This window comes from Phalacrocorax aristotelis, chromosome 2 (assembly GCF_949628215.1).
Source record: "Phalacrocorax aristotelis chromosome 2, bGulAri2.1, whole genome shotgun sequence".
NCBI classification, from domain to species: domain Eukaryota; kingdom Metazoa; phylum Chordata; class Aves; order Suliformes; family Phalacrocoracidae; genus Phalacrocorax; species Phalacrocorax aristotelis.
Genome location: NC_134277.1, coordinates 33,943,612 through 33,961,187, shown reverse-complemented (window position 1 = coordinate 33,961,187; position 17,576 = coordinate 33,943,612). Strand labels below are relative to the sequence as shown.

The window sequence follows — 17,576 nt, the reverse complement described above, 5'->3', positions numbered from 1 at the left end:
TGAGTTCTCAGGAGGTGTAGAGGAGAAAGAAGGTGAATCGGGCTGTTTAATAGAGGGCATCCCTCATTTGAATGATAATAACCAAATTTAGGTACGCATGACTGGCAGCCCTTCTGGTTAGGTCTCCATTGGTTATTTTTGCCCCCAGTTCTGACCATATACACCAGCCAGTTCTAGCTGGGAAGAAGTAATGGGAATATAATACCATACTTTCCGCCAATATAGCAAATCCCACTCTTTAGCCTAAATCCTCCTCCAACATCCACTGAATCACTAATTTTGCACAAAAAAAACCCCAAACCTTTCTTCAGTGAAGAAGTGCCAGAGAGAATTCCCTAGCCCCAAAAGTCAAGGCTTTTGCGGGGTCACAACTTGACCCCTATATACACGATTTCTTTTTAACAGAATAATCATGTTCATGATCATGTTGTTCCCCAAGCCCCATACAAGAAGGGATTAGTTAATAGGGTGATTACATCCCACAGATTTTAATCTAGGAAAATACCCAGCAGTGATAACTCATTGATGGCAGGAAAAAAGTATAATCTAATATTTCATCAACCTTCAGAAATTCATGATGAAACACCATCACCTTCTCCCCCAGTTCAATGGGACATTAATGTCATCAGTAGATGAGAGCTGGGCAGGTCTTGATTGCTGAAGCGTAATCTTCAGAGTTGTCCAAAGGCAACACTGAGTACGGGATGGCAAGAACACAAAAGCAACCAAAACACAGTATATCTTTCCTCCCTAGCAGGTGAGAACTATGGGCCAAATTCAGCTCAAGAGTAGGAAGGCACTTCAGCTCCACTGAAGACAAATGAAGATAAAATTGGCCCCGAAGTTGTTTGGACTTTCAAAACGTGCTTGTCTAACTTCTGTAGGCAAGGCTGACTTTGTGAAAGGATCTCCCCACATTAGGTGAAGTGAGAAGAAAAACCCCACCTGTTTAAGGTCTTAATTAGAAGTTGACACTGCACCTTCACAACGAAACTGAATTTAAAGAAGTTTGCTTTTAGATAGGTTCTTTATGCTCTGGGATATAATTCCAGTCCCCTACAACTTAATTAGCTAAATATACAATGTAACCTTGCATCTGGTAGAGTAATTTAACAGGAATAATTGTGCACCACCATAACTCAACGAGACGCTGAGGAAAACCATTGAAATGCTATTTCCTTTCCTTTGGAAGAGAATTATGTACAATTTCAGCATGCTTTGCATTTCTAACAGTTAAAGCCAACAGGGAGGTATCACTCTCATTTATATTACTTTCCCATGAGAAAATCAAAAGCAAAGTACAAAGCTTATGCCGTTGTTCATGAATGGCTCTGTAATACTTACTTGGCTTTAGCCAGAACATGTTATTTGGCAGCTAAACCCCTTAATTAGAGTTGTGGGTTTGAACAGATTTTTCAGTGAAACTATGTTTTGCAGGAGTTTGGAGAAGTGCAATCTTTACTAACCAACGTCTTCTATTTTGGATGATCTGATACCATGTGATTTCCACTTTTCACTTCTCTGTCTGTTTCTCTCTTTTTGCCACTTTTAGCTGTTCTTGTTTACTTTTCTAAAAGTTTTCAACTGTCCCTGTCCTAGATACAGTGGAAGAAAAATCCTAGACTCACTAAAATCAAACAGGACAGTTTCTACCGACTTCAAAGAGTCTCCGATTTTATATGTAATATTTTGTAACTTATTTATCCAGAGGGAATAGACTTTGAAATGCCCAATAAAACCATTCCACTTCGTTGTCAATGGATATTATGTTTTTTAAATGCTTTAGATTTTAGGATTGCTCCTTATTTAAGCTGTTTCCTTTAGGTTCCAAAGTCAAAAAGGTGCCTAGTATCTGATTACCTGCTTATCAAAAAGATGTGCAAGCTACTTGTTAATGCTAATTTATAAAACGTTTCTGAAAACATACACATTTTGTGTAAGAAAACCTCTATGGAACATCATGAAGCAGAACTTAATAATGCAGTTTTGGCTAGGCATCGGGCAGTAAAAGGAGAACTATGATAGTATTTAGACCAAGATTGTATAATTAGTCTAGCCATAACCGAGGTTCAGTACCTAGCACAACAGAGTATTTGTTGGCAAGACAGAAAGCGATGTATGTACAAGTAGTAGGGTTTTTTCTAAAATAGAAATACAGTGAAAAACCTTTATCCAGGTCATCTTGAAACTGAGTAAGAATCACTCATGCATAACACCTTTGCTTCCTGCAGTTAAAAGCATTAAATAAAATATATTAGAGGAACAATCTTGCACTGATGGGAAGACTAGGATGGTCTTTACAGGAATCATCCTGGTGATGACTCCTGTCAAGTCCTGGTGCAGGCCCTGGCAGCTTTCATGATACCAAAGCATAACTACGCAAGTTCTTTTCTCTCTGACAGTGTCATTAAGCCTATGCTAGCATTCATTTTTATTTACTTTTAAGCTATCTCAAAAAATTTCCCCTCTAACTCAAGCTAAATTAGAGGGACAGGGCGTCCCTCCTCACCCCCAGCTTAGGACGCTGCAGAACCCAATGATGGACCCGAAATGACTGCAGCCCAGCACAGTAGCTACGATGGTGTTACATTTCCTTAGAGCGGCTGGCTCCTGGGGCCTGAACTCTGTTTTGGCCTGTTCATTACATGAATGCAGAAGAAGCTGTTAACAACAGTTTGCTTCAGGTTCACTCTTCAGTTGCAAGTGAAAGTTTCTTCTCTTTCCAAAGCCTCTTACTCCTAATTATGCCTTCTCGAGTTATTTATAATGAATTTAGGAAAGCTAAAAAAAATTGGTGATTAATAGGAAGAGAAGTCAAGAAAAAGAAGGGCTGGGAATCAAGATACGTTTCCCCCCTCACTCTGTGATAAGCAGTGGTGATTTCCTTTGGGCACATCACCAAGTCCAAATTTGTCAAGCCTGTTCATTAAACCAGGAAAACAAGGACTCTAAGAGGCAGGAATGCTTAGCATCCATGAAAAATGGATAAAATGAGGAGAATCATATCATGTTTGCCTTGTTTCCCTGCTTGCTTCAATAAACAAAGTGCCTCTCCCATTTATTGTGCTCACTCATAACCTCAGAGAAAAATAACACTTCTCTCTACTGAGCTTGACTTCTTCATTTTGGCAGACATGGTAATTGAGGGTTTGTGATCCTCTAAGCCTTTTTTTTTTTTGTACTAAAGACCAAAAGAAATACAGCTTTTTCATATACTGTTACTTCATAGGAGAGTGTTTTCCTAGAAAATGCAAACAGAAATGGAATTTGGTGGCACAAAAGGGAAAGGCAAAAAAACTCACACACGAAATGTTTTTCTTCTCAGTTTCAACTGCTCCAGTGAATTACTGAGTCACTAAGTGCAGAAAGAATAATGGTAAGGAAATATTCTAATTAATTTCTTTTTTTTTTCTAAAAAATTACATCTGCTGAATTCTTACTTAGGAATCTTTCACTCTTATTACACAACAGCTATACTGTTATTCTACTGCCTAATCAGGTTAACTTAATATGATTTTTACAGAGTGATCTTCATGACTGTGCAGCACAGCCTTCTTCCCCTCTTTCATCACAATATTAAAAAATCCTTCATCTCCTCTTTTTTCCTGTATGAAATTACATAATTTTCCCCCTCCAAACAAGAACCTTGTACTTTTTGCAATTAAAAAAACCCCATGCTGTATTTCCATTGAGTATGCTTCCAATTTTTGGAAAGTGAGCTACAAACATCTCAAACTGTACTATTGTGAGTGATCTTCAGATCCCTATGCAAAACAGAAGTTGTAAGCTTACAACTCCATCAGCAAGGAAAGATTCAACTGGCATAAGCCCAAAACAAATAGAAATACTGACTGACATTCCCAATCTGCCATGATTGTGCTAAACTCAGGAGAGAAAAAACAGTTTATACTTGATATGATGATGTCCCCAGGAACTGCTTCCAACAAAAGCCAAAATTTGAGGCAAAATGCAGAAATCCCATCTATTGCAACGTTTTATAAAAGCATGCAGCTTTGGTTAGAACTAACCTTTATTGGAATTTACTGGCTTTTGCTGGTTCGCAACAACACTTGCACACAGAAAATGAGATGTTACAGATTGAAGAAAATGCAAATGTTATGGCCATTTGCCAGAGTTTCTACATTTATTTTGACAAGGTAAAAAAAAAGCCCAAAAAACTTTCTTTGAAAATAACTTCTACCCTATCAAACCCATGTTGTTTGCTACATTTTTGTTAGTTTTACAGTAACCTCGACAAGCAGATAATATTTTCCCAGATAAATAAGCAAAGAATTATGGAGATCAACAATCAAAAGTTCCCCATATTAAATGAACATGTCTTCAAAAGTGCACAGCTCCCATCAGAGCTCTTACAACAGTCAGTATGATTTTAAAGAGTGTTCAGTAATAGGGAAGAATTTTCAGACCTCTCTGGGTAATTTAGACACATTAGCCTCATTGAAAGTTAATGAGCCATGTGCTGCTCAGGCTTTTGGGTGCTCTGCAGAAAACACACGCTAGGACTGGTATCCATGGTGAAAGTTGTGGGCATTTTTAAAATTTGATCTTACACTGTTTAGGCTAAATTCTGCTCTTAGCTACAGATGTGTAGTTTTTCCTTATGGTATATTTATCTGTCCAATGAAGCAATAGCTCCCCTTGCTCTACTCTTTTGAAAGTCTGTCAACACAGAGCATCTGAATGCAGCTGTGCAAAGAGCTGCATATCCTGGCCTCTAGCCCCTAGGACAGTCCCAATCCTCCATGCAGCTAAGCTGTGTGAAGCCTACTGCTGACAACTTCTGCTGCATCTTGCACAGAAAGGAATAATCGACATGGCTAAGAAAGTTATTGAGTAACCATAGTCACTACACTAGGATGTTAGCTCTGGTACTTAACTGCAAACATAGAAAGAGCAAGACTCTTAGGTCTTTCCTTAGTTATCTATGGACCCCATCATTCTAGATGCTAGAAGACTAAAAGTTGCACAGAGTATTTACCATAGTCTCTCTGAATTAGTTTTTAAAAGATTAATAAGGAGATGCCAGTTCAGGACTAATTAAGCAAAGGTTAAATAGATTACTGAACAGGAAAGTGAGCAAGCAAGGCTCGTGATTTACAACGCCTATGTGACACTCGGTGTTCCCTTAGCACTGAAAAAACACATTAGGATGTCAGGAGAGAATCACTCAGCTTTGCTGCCCACTAAGTCTGGTCTTAGAGTAACCGATTCAATCAGAATTATCTTCCAAGGCATTATATTTAAGTTGGAGAAGAGAAAGGTACCTCTATTTTTTATATTATGAGTAGGGAAAATAAAATTGAGAAGCAAAACAAAGCTGTGATTAAAACCCACAACAGGTATTCCTTTCTTAAGACCAAAAGGAATGCGAGGCCTGCTTTCATATGAATTGCTGACTTCATGCAGGTTCAGCACCACAGAGGGTTTACCAGGAGCCAGTGGCAATAAGTGTTCGTAGCCTAAAGGAAAGGAAAAGAGGTTCACCCCTCATGGCAAAGGTCAGATATCTGCAGGCTTATAGCCTGTCCATGTACATGAATGTTCATGGGACATCTTTGTCTAGTAAGGTCCCATGAGGATGTCACAGGCTCCACAATGTCCCCTCTGCCTGGAGGATGGCCCTATAACCACCCAGATCAGTTTAGGGTCATTTGACTTGTGTCGATCCAGTTCCTGTTGCTTTTACTCTCAACCTGATGAACAATCATTGCAACCTTTGTGGGGATGTTGCTGAAGGCTGGAATTAAACAACTCTAGTATGCAGAGAGATTGGATTTGTAAACAGGATATTTAACAGTTGCTGTTTTCACGGATGTGGAGAGCTATCAAATATACTCCCCTGCTAGCATACAACATGATGTACAGATAATTTGTATTTGCTTATCAGAATTACTATGTAAATGTCATAGAAATGGTTATGCTAATGATTCTATTAGTATTTGTCTATTTATTCTGTAGATATCTTTTCAGAGAGTCATCATGTCCTTTGTTAAGTTTTGGAACTGAGGCATTGCATGCCCAAATATTTGGAATAACATATAGAAAACATCTGGATTTAATTATATTATAGTCCTCTTATGCAGACAATGGGAATTGAATTAAGGAATATTTTGAAACCCCCACAGAGATATAAAAGTATTAGCAGCTGCACGAGAACTTTACTGTTACAACGTTTGAAAATGTTTTGTTTTACAGATCAACAGGCTGACACATCATAAATATCAATCATAACATTTAAGATATATAAACATGGAAGAAAAATTAAAACTTGCATTTCAAAAAGACATAGATGAATTCACAGCATTTAGAAGACGTAGAGTGTATGCTTTTGTTTAAAAAACGAAAATGTGTATTCTACTGGCATAGAAAATATACATTGTACAGTGGTATTAAGCAGAGAACCACGTAACGACTTATTGTGACTCAACAGCCTGAGCAAGACTTTATAGAATCTTGTTATATTGCCACCATATTGTACAAAGAGTAATTCAGCTAGAATAAATCAGCATTTTGCTTTTCATGCTTTCATTCCTTTGAAAATATTTGGGGATATAATATGAGCTTAGAGAGTCTGCCCCAAAGTATTAGGTACAGACTGGATTTTCTTTCTGAATGTACGCTGCTTCCAAATGCCACTTCTTTTCAAGTCAGTACCAGTTTTGCAGTTAGTTTTCAATCTCCCAGTGGCTAAATCACATTCAAAGGCTGCTAGCACAGTAGGGGGTCAGACTTTCTCTCTGAATGTAACTATATCACTCAACAGCAGACTCACGCAATAAGCGATCTAATGTTTTCTTTTCTTTTTTTCCCCCCTCCTCTTAGTGTCTCCCTGCATTCCTGGATACCGGTCACTGCACCAAGGACCTGAGGCAACAGCCACATGGACTCCACCACCATCCTTCTAGCTTTCTTTATGGTGCAGAAAAAGCCAAGTCTACAGTTCACCTGCTGACAAGACAAAGGGTTCAATTGCTAAATCCTCTGAAACATTCTGAAATGTGCAAATGAACATTTTCTTGTACAATATTACACATTCCTATGTATAAAAGCACACACAAATTCTTGTGTGTGTATACGTGTGTATGCACATATGAATACAAACTTTGACAACCAATGACACAATACATAATATTAATCCAATTCCTCCTCTTTCCATGAATTCCCCTCACAGTGTCCTGAAAAACATTGTCTAAAGGCAGCACACTGTCTGAAGACAGATGTTGTATCTACCATGCAAAAGAGAGAGTGCTATTAAACCCAGAAGTAATGTTAAGACAAAGAAAATAATGCCATAAAAGATCCGTGAAATTATGGTCTGCTTAGCAATTAAATTTATCAGGACTGAAGCTTGCACTAGCTGTTAGCCTCGGGAAACACAGACTCTTGATACCATGTGGTCAGTGCGACCTCGTAAAGATGCAGTCAGGATCTTTGAACTTACCCATAGTATCATCCTGAACAGGCTTTGTGAATTATGATATATGCCTTGCTGACGGACAGCCTGGTTAAAATAAAGGGTGGGAGAATTGCTGGGTAAGGGGCTCAAATAAACTATGCTAACTCACCCGTTTTACGAAGTGGAAAATCATCCTTGGCATCCTGCGCTCCTGGTAAAGTGTATTTGTACGGTGGCGAGGCCCCGCTCAGGGGTGGAGAGCTTTGATCCAGTGAGGTATGGTGGGCAGCCCTGCAGCAGACACAGAGAGGTCACAAATTAGCAGTCACTGAGGTGACCAGCAGTAACTATCTACACATGTTGTACACATGTCTCAGCTGTGTTTATGTTCTTGTTAGTCTAAGTATGCACAAACCACAGGCTCATGTAACCAATTTCACTTTTACAGTAAGTTATGGAACTCCTTGGGATTCCGAAGAACACGCTTTTTGCACTCATTATAAAAGTCACATAGGATAAGAGTCATGTTGACCTACAGACAGGATCTGTCACCAGTTTGGGGAATTGACCATTTTAGATTGTTGAATTTTAATATGAACCAGCTGAGGCACAGCAAAAGACATTTAAGTCTTGTTTATCATGTACAAATAGATGTATACTGATCCATCCTCTTCTATTAAAATGTGGGGGATTTTCAGGGCAGGGGGTGCTTGTATAAAACTAACCAGAAATATTGAGTTATTATTATCTGTTGAAAAAATATGCAAACTATTTAGTGGACAAGGCAGATAAAACCTTGCATTTAAGTTCATTTTGTAAGTTTTGGGAGCACACCACTCTGCAGCACATAGCACTCACGTCAACAGAGGAGCTCCAAGCTGAAGAGTGCTTTCTGACAACTGCTGGATGAAAGAAACAGTGTGGGCAGATCTTTCTGAACACGGAAACTGCAAATTGCAAAGAAATTGCATCATTTGGCCCAGAGACAGATTGTTTTTTTTGTTTGGTTGATTTTTCTATTTAGTGGGGGAGCGAGGGAAAGAAGGGAAGCTTTCAAACCTTGTGTTTATCTAAACACAATTTTACTTGGCCTTTCACAGAGTTTTCCTATATTTCCAATGTAGTGTGGCTAATCAATAATATGCCTCTGTCAAAAGGGGCACTACCATGAGAGGAAGAAGTATTACTTTCCCTAGTCTAGGAGAAGACATCCTCTGCAGAGCTCCTCCTTCTCACTCATATGAAGACTCAGAACTAAGCTCAGAGTATTAGTCTAGAAATCTTACATACTTAAGAGAATTTTACACATTATTTGGAAAAAAAATTAAGTACTGTCTCTCCACCAGAAACAATGTACCTATATATTAAATCATGTTACCACAATGCTCTCATTAGTTCAGAATGGAAATTCCAAGGGCAGGCCTTCAATAATTCTTTTTTTTTTTAAAAAAAAACAAGTACAAGATGGAAATCTAGTGTACCATATGCATTTCTGTCTGTCCTGTTGAAGGTCAATTTGCGCATAACACTGAACTATTTCAGAAATGCAGCCAGACTTTATTTTGTTAGAATGACTTATGCGTCTGTTGTAATAAGAAAGTTAAAAAGGAATTAATTAGTACCAAAAACAGGGCATAAAAACTGTAAACACTTAAAACGTTAATAGGCCTATTACAGGACTCAACAAATTCCCTTGTTTCAGTGGTCTAAGAGTCGTCTTATCAAGGCGTCATAAGAATATGCAGTTTTGGATACTAAAATCCATCAGAAAAGTTAGACGACCACTATCCGCAAAATCCTCGTGAGTTACTTATACCATTCAAGTACTTTCACTGGAAAGCAGCGTGTCTTCAAGAAGAAACAAGTTTTGTGATTGATTCAAAATCCAAGTAAATCAAACCCAAAGTTGTTCTAAATGCAAAAATCGGAAAGACTTGGAAAAATGGCAGGTAGAGTTGTAAAATTTGTGATAGCACCAAGAGATGAGGCACTTGAAATAAAATGTTTATACAAATTTTTGACAGCATCTTGTTCTGTGTAGCTCTTATTTCCTCACTGAACACGGAGTACTCTTCAGTTCAACCAGAAATACTACACTCCTGGCTTTTTGCTAACTACTTGGTTGAACTTCAGTCTCATTCTGGAGGCAGACTCTCAATACCCCTGCTGGAGAAGCAGTCTTGCAAGTTTTAACAGATACCTCAATGAGGCAAGGAAACAGCTTAATACTGAACATACGTGTACCAGAGCTTGGGGTGGCGGCTCATGGAATGATTCTTCCCATTTGCTGGAGAGTCTTTTGTTGCAGATTTACTCAACAGGAACTCTTGAAGTTTCTGCTTCACTTCTGTACTGGCTACTGCCCCTAAGACACACAGAATTAAACATATCTTTACTTTAAACAAAAATAACACTTTTTAAAGAAAACAAAAACCAAAACACAAAAAAAGAGCCTGTGTCTTGCTGCTGGAAGGGTTGTAAACTATAAAAAATATTGGTGGCAATCAGTCAAAATGAGATAACATTCAGATTAAATGTTTGTCTGTAGAAGACTGAAGTTGGCCATAACCCAGAAATCGAGTGAAGTCATAAGGAACATTTCAACAGAAGATGAGGCCATTTATCCAGGGCCAGATGTATCTAAAGAATTTAAATTATTTCCTAATAATTTCCAAATACAAATCCAAGGACAGAACTAAAAAGATAGTGATGAAAGGTCACTTTGAGTTTGTGGTAAAGAATGTTTTTTCTTTTAGTAAAGTAATAGTAATAGCACAGCAAAACTGCCCCCTGAACGCTCTCTTAGTTATGAGCAGAATGCCAGAGAAAGAGGCAGCAGTGAGCATTTTATTCAAGCCTCTTAAAGACCCTGTACCTGTGATGCCTGGAAGACAGACCACAGTCTGAAACATGACTCTTAGTTGATAACTATACTCTCATGACACAAGAACACCAACAAGACCAAAACACCAGGAAGACAGTGCATTTTGACCTCTCTTGGTGGCTAGCTCAATACACTACAAGAAGCAGGGCATGTCAATGTCAGGTTCAACTGCCAATTCCTACTTGCAGCATGGGACATGCTTCTTTACTCACAGCCCTAATACTCTTCATTAAAAAAAAATCTTGAAAAAAAAAAATCTTCTTTCAGTTTTCCATAAAAAGTGACAAAAAGGGAAGAAAAGAACTTATTTGAAAATAGGAGCATCAAGGCAAGTACTCTAAGTACTTGGTTACCCAACCCTGACCCAGGACAGCTAGCTGGTGAGCATATCCCCCTGTGACACAGTTCCCAAAAAATACCTCTGCTGCGCTTCAGCTTCAGACCCTAACTCCCCTCACCGCAACTTTCTTCTCTTCTCTATTCATTAAGTAGATCATCAGCAGCAGCAAATGCTGGGGCTGGGCCCAGTGGGGTCACAAGTGCTGCTTGGCTGACTGCTGCATACTGAACAGCCACCCAGCAAGCCAAACTGAGAAGGGAACAACTGAGTTCACATGGCTGCTCTTCCTTTGGCGGGAGCACTAATAAAGCCCGACTGTTTATACGGAGGCTGATTTTTCATACCACTTACAAGAACCTTTTGTTCCTGCAGTTTCTGCCACCCTCCCACTGCTGGGTCAATAGGCTGGTGATGCTTTCATGGATTCATCATTCACCAGAGTACTGGAAGCGCCATGGATACCTTAGTTTCTACAGCCTACAATATGGTACACCTAGAACCATTGAACAGATACATTCTTCCACCCCAGAAAAAAGGGCAAGAGCATAATGTACAGCTCTTTTCTGTGTCGGTCTTTGTCAGTTAATTCTCGTGGTCATTTAACAGGGCAAGTAACAATATCTGCTTGTAGTAGCTTCATTTAGGATACCTTCACAATGTACTTCAACCTGATTTTCAAACTGACCTCACTAAGGAGAATTATTTGTATCTGTCTCCCTCTAGTGAGCACCAAATTTCAACAGTATCCTTTATATCTGTCACTTGCCTTAGAGCTATTTACGAGCTAGAAATAAGTCTTGGTTGGGCCTCATGAAACGGCATCAAGTACTAGCAAAAGTATTCAGAAGTCTCAGCCAAAAATTTTCTTAAATATTTCATTATATTTTAAATTGTGAAACAACATTCAAATTAGTTAATCAGCAAGTAATTGGATTTTTTGCTCTTTTGTAGTGCTTTCTGTATTGGGGAATAAGCTTTTCAGAAAGAAGTTCTCAAGTGAAGCTTCAGGCTTTCAAATTCCCTCATGTTTTGTAAGAAGAGCTGAGAGGCATATACACAGGTCTGTCAAAATGTGCTTTCCTACAGTCTTCCAAGCCTGCACAGAAACCAGCAACGTGTTTCTGTGGGTGCAACAGGTCAGCCTGCCTTTCTGCAGGCACAGCCTTGACTTCTCTAGTTGCATATTTCACAGAGTAATATGCTCCCTTCAGGTTCCTGTTCATCGTCCATTTCGGCTGGGAGAAGGCAAAGGGGAATAGATTAATTTCTTATTAGGATTCATGGTACATTGGCTCTTACTTTCTCGGCTTCTTTCTTTGCCTCGGAGGGGAGGAAGCTGCTGTTCCCTGCGATGCCTCTCCAGTTCCTGCTCTTGCCTCTGCTGCTCCAGTTTCTGCTCTTTCTCAAGGAGTTCTTGCTGTTGTTTAATGGCTAGAAGTTCCTGTTGTAACTTGCACAGAACAAAAAGACATGAGAAAGTGCAGTTTGCACTATTTTCTACGTCAGTCCTGGCTATAACGACCCCTTGGATAACTGAGTATCAGTGCTTGCTTTTGTGCTTACACTTCTTTTCATCACTTAACCAACTTTCCTCAGCCTTTTAAGCGGGATAGTGCATTACTGTCACTAAAAATGAACTCTACTGTCAGGTAGCAGCCTCCTGCTCTGGTTTCGCTTCTTTCTCTTTTGGCAAAAATGCCTGGAAACTGCACAGGGTTCTTTGCCAGTGCGTCACCCACCTCTGGCTGCTGTGCTCCGCTGCGTTTGTCAGCTCCATCGAGTGGAAGCTTAGCACAGTAGCATAATGGCAAGTAGATCAGAAGTAAAAAATGAAAAGAAATGCAAGATCATAAATTTCCGGACAAAATCCATTCTAGCAATCCCACAATAGTTCATGTAATCCCATAAATCATTTTCTTTTTACTTTATATGAGGTAGCTCAGAGAAGAGTGAAAACACAACATGTTCAGGGCCTGTCTCCATTTTACAAATGCAAGTGTTGTGCACTTGCCTATCAATTTGATTTGTGGGCACAAACTCAAACAGTAGCCCAAAAAAGCAGTTTTTTAATATACTCAAAACTGCACATACAGAAAAGACAGCCATATTGACATCTGGCTGAAAATCCAGCTTTGTAAAATAGGTAGTCTGATTTTCTCTGGATTATGAGCTTGATGATTCTCATAGTACTGCCTTGGTCTGCTGTGAGCGACTCGCTGGTAGGTGCTAGCAGTTTTGCTTGAAAAGGCTTTTATCACCCCAATACAGAGAAATAAGCACTCAAACACCATCTCTCGGTCACAGCGAACCTTTTAGGCATGTTCCCTTTTCATGTCTGCCTAAGAATAATCAGTTTTCAGATAAAGTGAGGAATAAATGAAAAATGTTGCTACCTTTATGTGCTCCTGGAGCTGGGCCTGATGCTGGCGGGTCAGGTTTTCATGCTGCTTCTGAAACTCTGCGATCAGCAGTTGTTTCTGAATTTGCTGCTGCTGCTGGATCAGAAGTAGTTCCTGCTGTAGCTGCTTTTCACGCATAATTGGGTCCACCATGGGAACCATCATCCTGAGATCAGTTCGCAAGTCTAATGGTGAGATAGGCTCTAATCCCACGGGAACCTCCGACTTTACATCCACTGTGGGAAGAAAACAACAAAACGTGTATATATAAAAATATAACTGGAGAAGGAGAACAGAGATCATTCCTACTGGGGAAAAGACCAATTTCACTCAAAGACTGCTTCAATGTACAGACCTAACAAAACAGTAATGCAATCTACGCTGTATGCAAACTTCAGAAATTCCTACTAGATTTTACAAATTATTTTACCACTTTCATTTCCATTATCTGCAAAAATACTCCCAGATAAATATTCTGCTTCACAGACCAACTAGCCAGTTCTAAAACAGTGTCACAGCCTAATGGAGCAGTGTTTAGTGAGAATCTCTTAGGCTCTATTAATGCTTCAGAATAAACACTCAGGGCACTTCTTCAGTGTAAGTGGAAGGCCTTCCAGCTCTCACTGTATTTGCAAGAGATTTTTCCAAAGCTAGTATGTAGATTTTCTGAGGATGGTGTTACACATGAACGGCTACCCAATGCTACATAGCCACTACATGTAAATACACCTGGCAAACACATAGGAATAACACATATAAAATTATAGGAAAATAATTTGACACACAAACCAAGAAGTTTTAATACGGCTTTTTGAAAAGTGACGACCATGCTTGGAGTGGATTAGACACAATACACTATATATGGCTTGTAAGAAAATGAAAACACCTTGAATTATTCCAGTCTATTGCAGCAATGGTATATACTGTTAACACAGCATTAAAGTACTTAATGAAAGATCAGTTCTGTGGTTTTTTACCTCCTTATTTAAATCAAAGGGACTAAAAAGCAGCAAAGAGAGGAATTTGATGATTTTCACTACAATACTTGTAAAGCTCAGGTTTTCACTTTAAGTGAAGAGAGAGAGTGTAACTTCATCTGTTTCAAAAGCACAAAAAACTAGCAAGTAACATTTCTAGAAGAGAAAAATAAATAGCAGCTGAGGGTCTCTGCTAAAGCTCAGCAGTTCTGATTCCATCCACGAGAGGACAGTGGAACACAAACACATTCACTCCTGTTACTACTTCTCCACTATCTTCACAGGAAAATAAGATTATTCACTGAAAACAAACATGCTGTCGGAAATGACTAGGGAACAAGATTTTAAGCATATTTTCTCCTTTTGCTCTGCTACAGCTATATTTTTTCAAGAAGAAAACTAAAATGAAACAGAAGTATTCTAGCAAGTAGGAGCAGTGAAATTGAAGCAGCAGAAGTTGAAACTGCAGCAAATTGAGAGAACTGAATTCTAACTGTACAATCAAACCTATTAGTAGAAAGTTTTATAAAAAGAATGGACGAGGTACCAAATCTCTTCTACTGATTATATTCTTTTCTTCTCAAAATTTTGGAAACCTACAATTTTCTGGGCCTTCTGTTTTTTAAATCCTAGTTACTGTGATTGTAAACCTCAGAGCACAATTTGCCTCCTTAACCCACTATCCCAACAGAATTATTGTGTCTAAGTGCTTACTTTTGTTCTGAGACTAATCACTAAATTATAAAAAATCACCTTTAACTTACAAAAACTACTCTTGATTATAAATAATTGCCACAGACCAAGAGAAACGGACAGGCAAACCCCCAGCCTTTCATCCCATTTATTCAGCAGCAATCCACATTCCATTTGTCTAGACTAAATATAGCCGCGTTTATACAAGAAATCAATAGTGCTTGCAGAGACCAGAGCAAAGACATGAATATTTCATCAAACTCAGAGAGAAATGGCAATCAGCAAACTGACAGCAAACCGTGTAGGCTGACTGGCCCTCCAGATAAGTCTCTGGTACTTGGACAATGGCTCATTGCCTGCGAGTCAGAATCTTATCATCAGCGCTCTTCTATTTTTAACATTAATTGCATTGTAGGTGACAAAGGCTTATCATGTTTAAAGTGGAGAGATGGATTTTCTTACACCTTCTGTGACAGGATAATAAGCCTTACTAGGAGCAATAATAGTAACCAGAGCTTGGCAAACCCTGCAGGGTCTGGTTCACAACAGTGTTTGCAAACTGAACTCTGCAGTTTATTTTGCAGATACTGGCTAACAAATCAACCCCTGCAGGTCTGCACGGCGATTCAGGCTGATGATACTTCCTATCTCTGACGAGCACCCAACTTCTTCATTTTCAGAGCACTTCTCATGAGGGGAGGCCTCCAGATTTTTCTAACAATGGAAATTTCCTTCCATTATTAGCAAAATGTACAACTGAAATCAGGCTCAGTGTGATGAGGTACACATTTTCAAGAATTTTCACACACTCAGATAACAAATCTAGTGCTAGAATACCTACTTCATCAAGTTGGACTTTACCTCATTCCTTAATGTGGGGAAAAATAAACATTAAGGTATTTCTAGAGGCTTGAATCCACAGAAATCAGTACATAATCTTTCATGTCATTTAAATGCCAATATTTACTGATAAACAAAGACAAGTATTTATTTGCTGGCATAAATATTGCTAACAGTAAGGTTACTGCCGCTACTACTACTAACTGCTAACACAGTGAATACTAACTTTTGGGGGTAGTTACTGTCTTAAAACTGTAACAGCTAACAGCTGGATAATAATCAACCTTGTTAATGAAGTTATTCTGAACAAGTAACTATAAAATCACTAATCAAACTGAATGGTTTGCTACTGCCTGTTGGGCGGTCCTAACGCCACAGGCCATTTACATTCTCTGTACTTGTTACCAGCAGACAAGAAAGAGACAAAGCAGCCCCGTGGAGCTACATCAGTGTGAAAAATGTGTAATGGAGCAGACAATCAGAATCGGTGTCTTTAAAAACTTTGACTTTTAGCTGAAGCATCTTCTCCCTGCCACACCAATGCAATTTTAAGTCTCAAAAGAGCAAAGGTGATGCAGGATGTTTATTCTCATCAGAGCTTTTTATGTTTTTTCACCCACCCTACACAAGGATATATGTATTTTTCATGTAGAAAAGGAATGTCCTAATCAGGGCCCTCCACTTCCAAACATCACAAGAAGCAGTGGGATGCAGGACTTCAACAGCAGGATTCATTAAGATATTAGCCAAAGAAGGAAAATGATTGATAATGAAAGAAAATATTAATCAGAGCTTGATAAAGGCTAACTTCACTATAAGGAGTCTTGTTTTGCAGGATTTCCAGAATCACCAAAGGAGCAATGTTGTAGCAAGCACGATTCAGAGCAGGACCTTGCGCACACTCTCTCCACTGTGGTCTGGAGCAGACCCTTCCCAACAGCTCTGCTAACTACAGAGCAGAAATGTGTCAAAATTTGAGTAGAAAAATATTTAATTTTCAGCTACAACACACTGCAAAAGGCATATGTATTTATTTTTCCTATAAATACTCAATTGCCTTTATCTTGAAACATAACAACAAAAATAGTCTCAGAAGAGTGTCCATATCAATTATATTCCATAGATGGCACTTCCGCAGTGCTTCTGATATTCTGTGGAAAGAAATAACACACTTGCAAAACAGCATGCTTGTTGAGTAGATTTATATGTTTGGAGCATATGCAAAAAGAGGTAAAAGAGCTTGTTTTAACCCTGAGGCTTTGCTTTTTGAAACCATTCCTAAAAGTGGGAATCACTGAAAAACTCTAAGTCTTTCACTAAGAGATGGCATTTCAATCTTTGTTTCTCATTACTGGTTTCAATTTCTGGTGTACTAGAATACACAAATCTTCCGAATCACATGGGCTAAGGGAAAATATCAGAAAATAAAACAGCCTAATTTCTTACCATTATCTCCCAAGAGGGTGAATCTTCGTTTTTTGTTGGCAGTTACCTTTCTTGGCAGACCTTTATGCCTTTAAAAACAGGAACTTAAACAAGGCTTGCTGTAACCAGCCGAACAGTCGCCATTCTTTGTTTGAGATGCAATGAAGGAGAATTCTAGAAGACTTGCTTACCAGAACATCTTGTCCAGTACATTTATGATTCTTATGTTAGAGGAACCGTGTGAATTTGCTGGGACTGCAGAGATTCAAGCTAACTCTTTCCCAAAGGAGTTTCTCTGTTATGCTGTTGTGCTGGGACAGTAAGGAAGGCTGGAGAGAGGAACAGGGTATGAAGCCAGTGAGGCTTTTTCTCCTGCCTTGGTCACACAAGGCAGCCTTTTACTGGAGAAGCAGTTAAGGTTTATGAAGTGAGCAAGGAAGACTACAAAAGTTGGAATGCTAAATTAAAATTACATGTGACAAGAGACAGATGACAAGCTTCTCCAACAAGCAATTTCAGTATTAGGCAATAAAAGCATATTTCTGAAAACACACCAAACCAAGTAAAATCTAGAAGAATCATTCTGCCAAGAAATGGCCAC

General features: G+C 38.9%; 1 protein-coding gene across 3 annotated transcripts in view; it reads right to left on the bottom strand.

The window, feature by feature from the left end:
• The window catches only part of HDAC9 (histone deacetylase 9), a 486,360-nt gene that overhangs the window by 221,397 nt on the left and 247,387 nt on the right, over positions 1–17,576 (bottom strand). The window contains exons 4-7 of one of the 3 annotated variants that reach the window (XM_075082978.1): positions 13,035–13,276; positions 11,941–12,091; positions 9,656–9,782; positions 7,587–7,708 (exon numbers count right to left, since the gene is read on the bottom strand). In XM_075082978.1, coding sequence (XP_074939079.1) covers positions 7,587–7,708; positions 9,656–9,782; positions 11,941–12,091; positions 13,035–13,276 — 642 coding nt within the window. The remainder of the gene's footprint in view (positions 1–7,586; positions 7,709–9,655; positions 9,783–11,940; positions 12,092–13,034; positions 13,277–17,576) is intronic. The other 2 variants (XM_075082977.1, XM_075082976.1) reach the window with 2 other exon arrangements.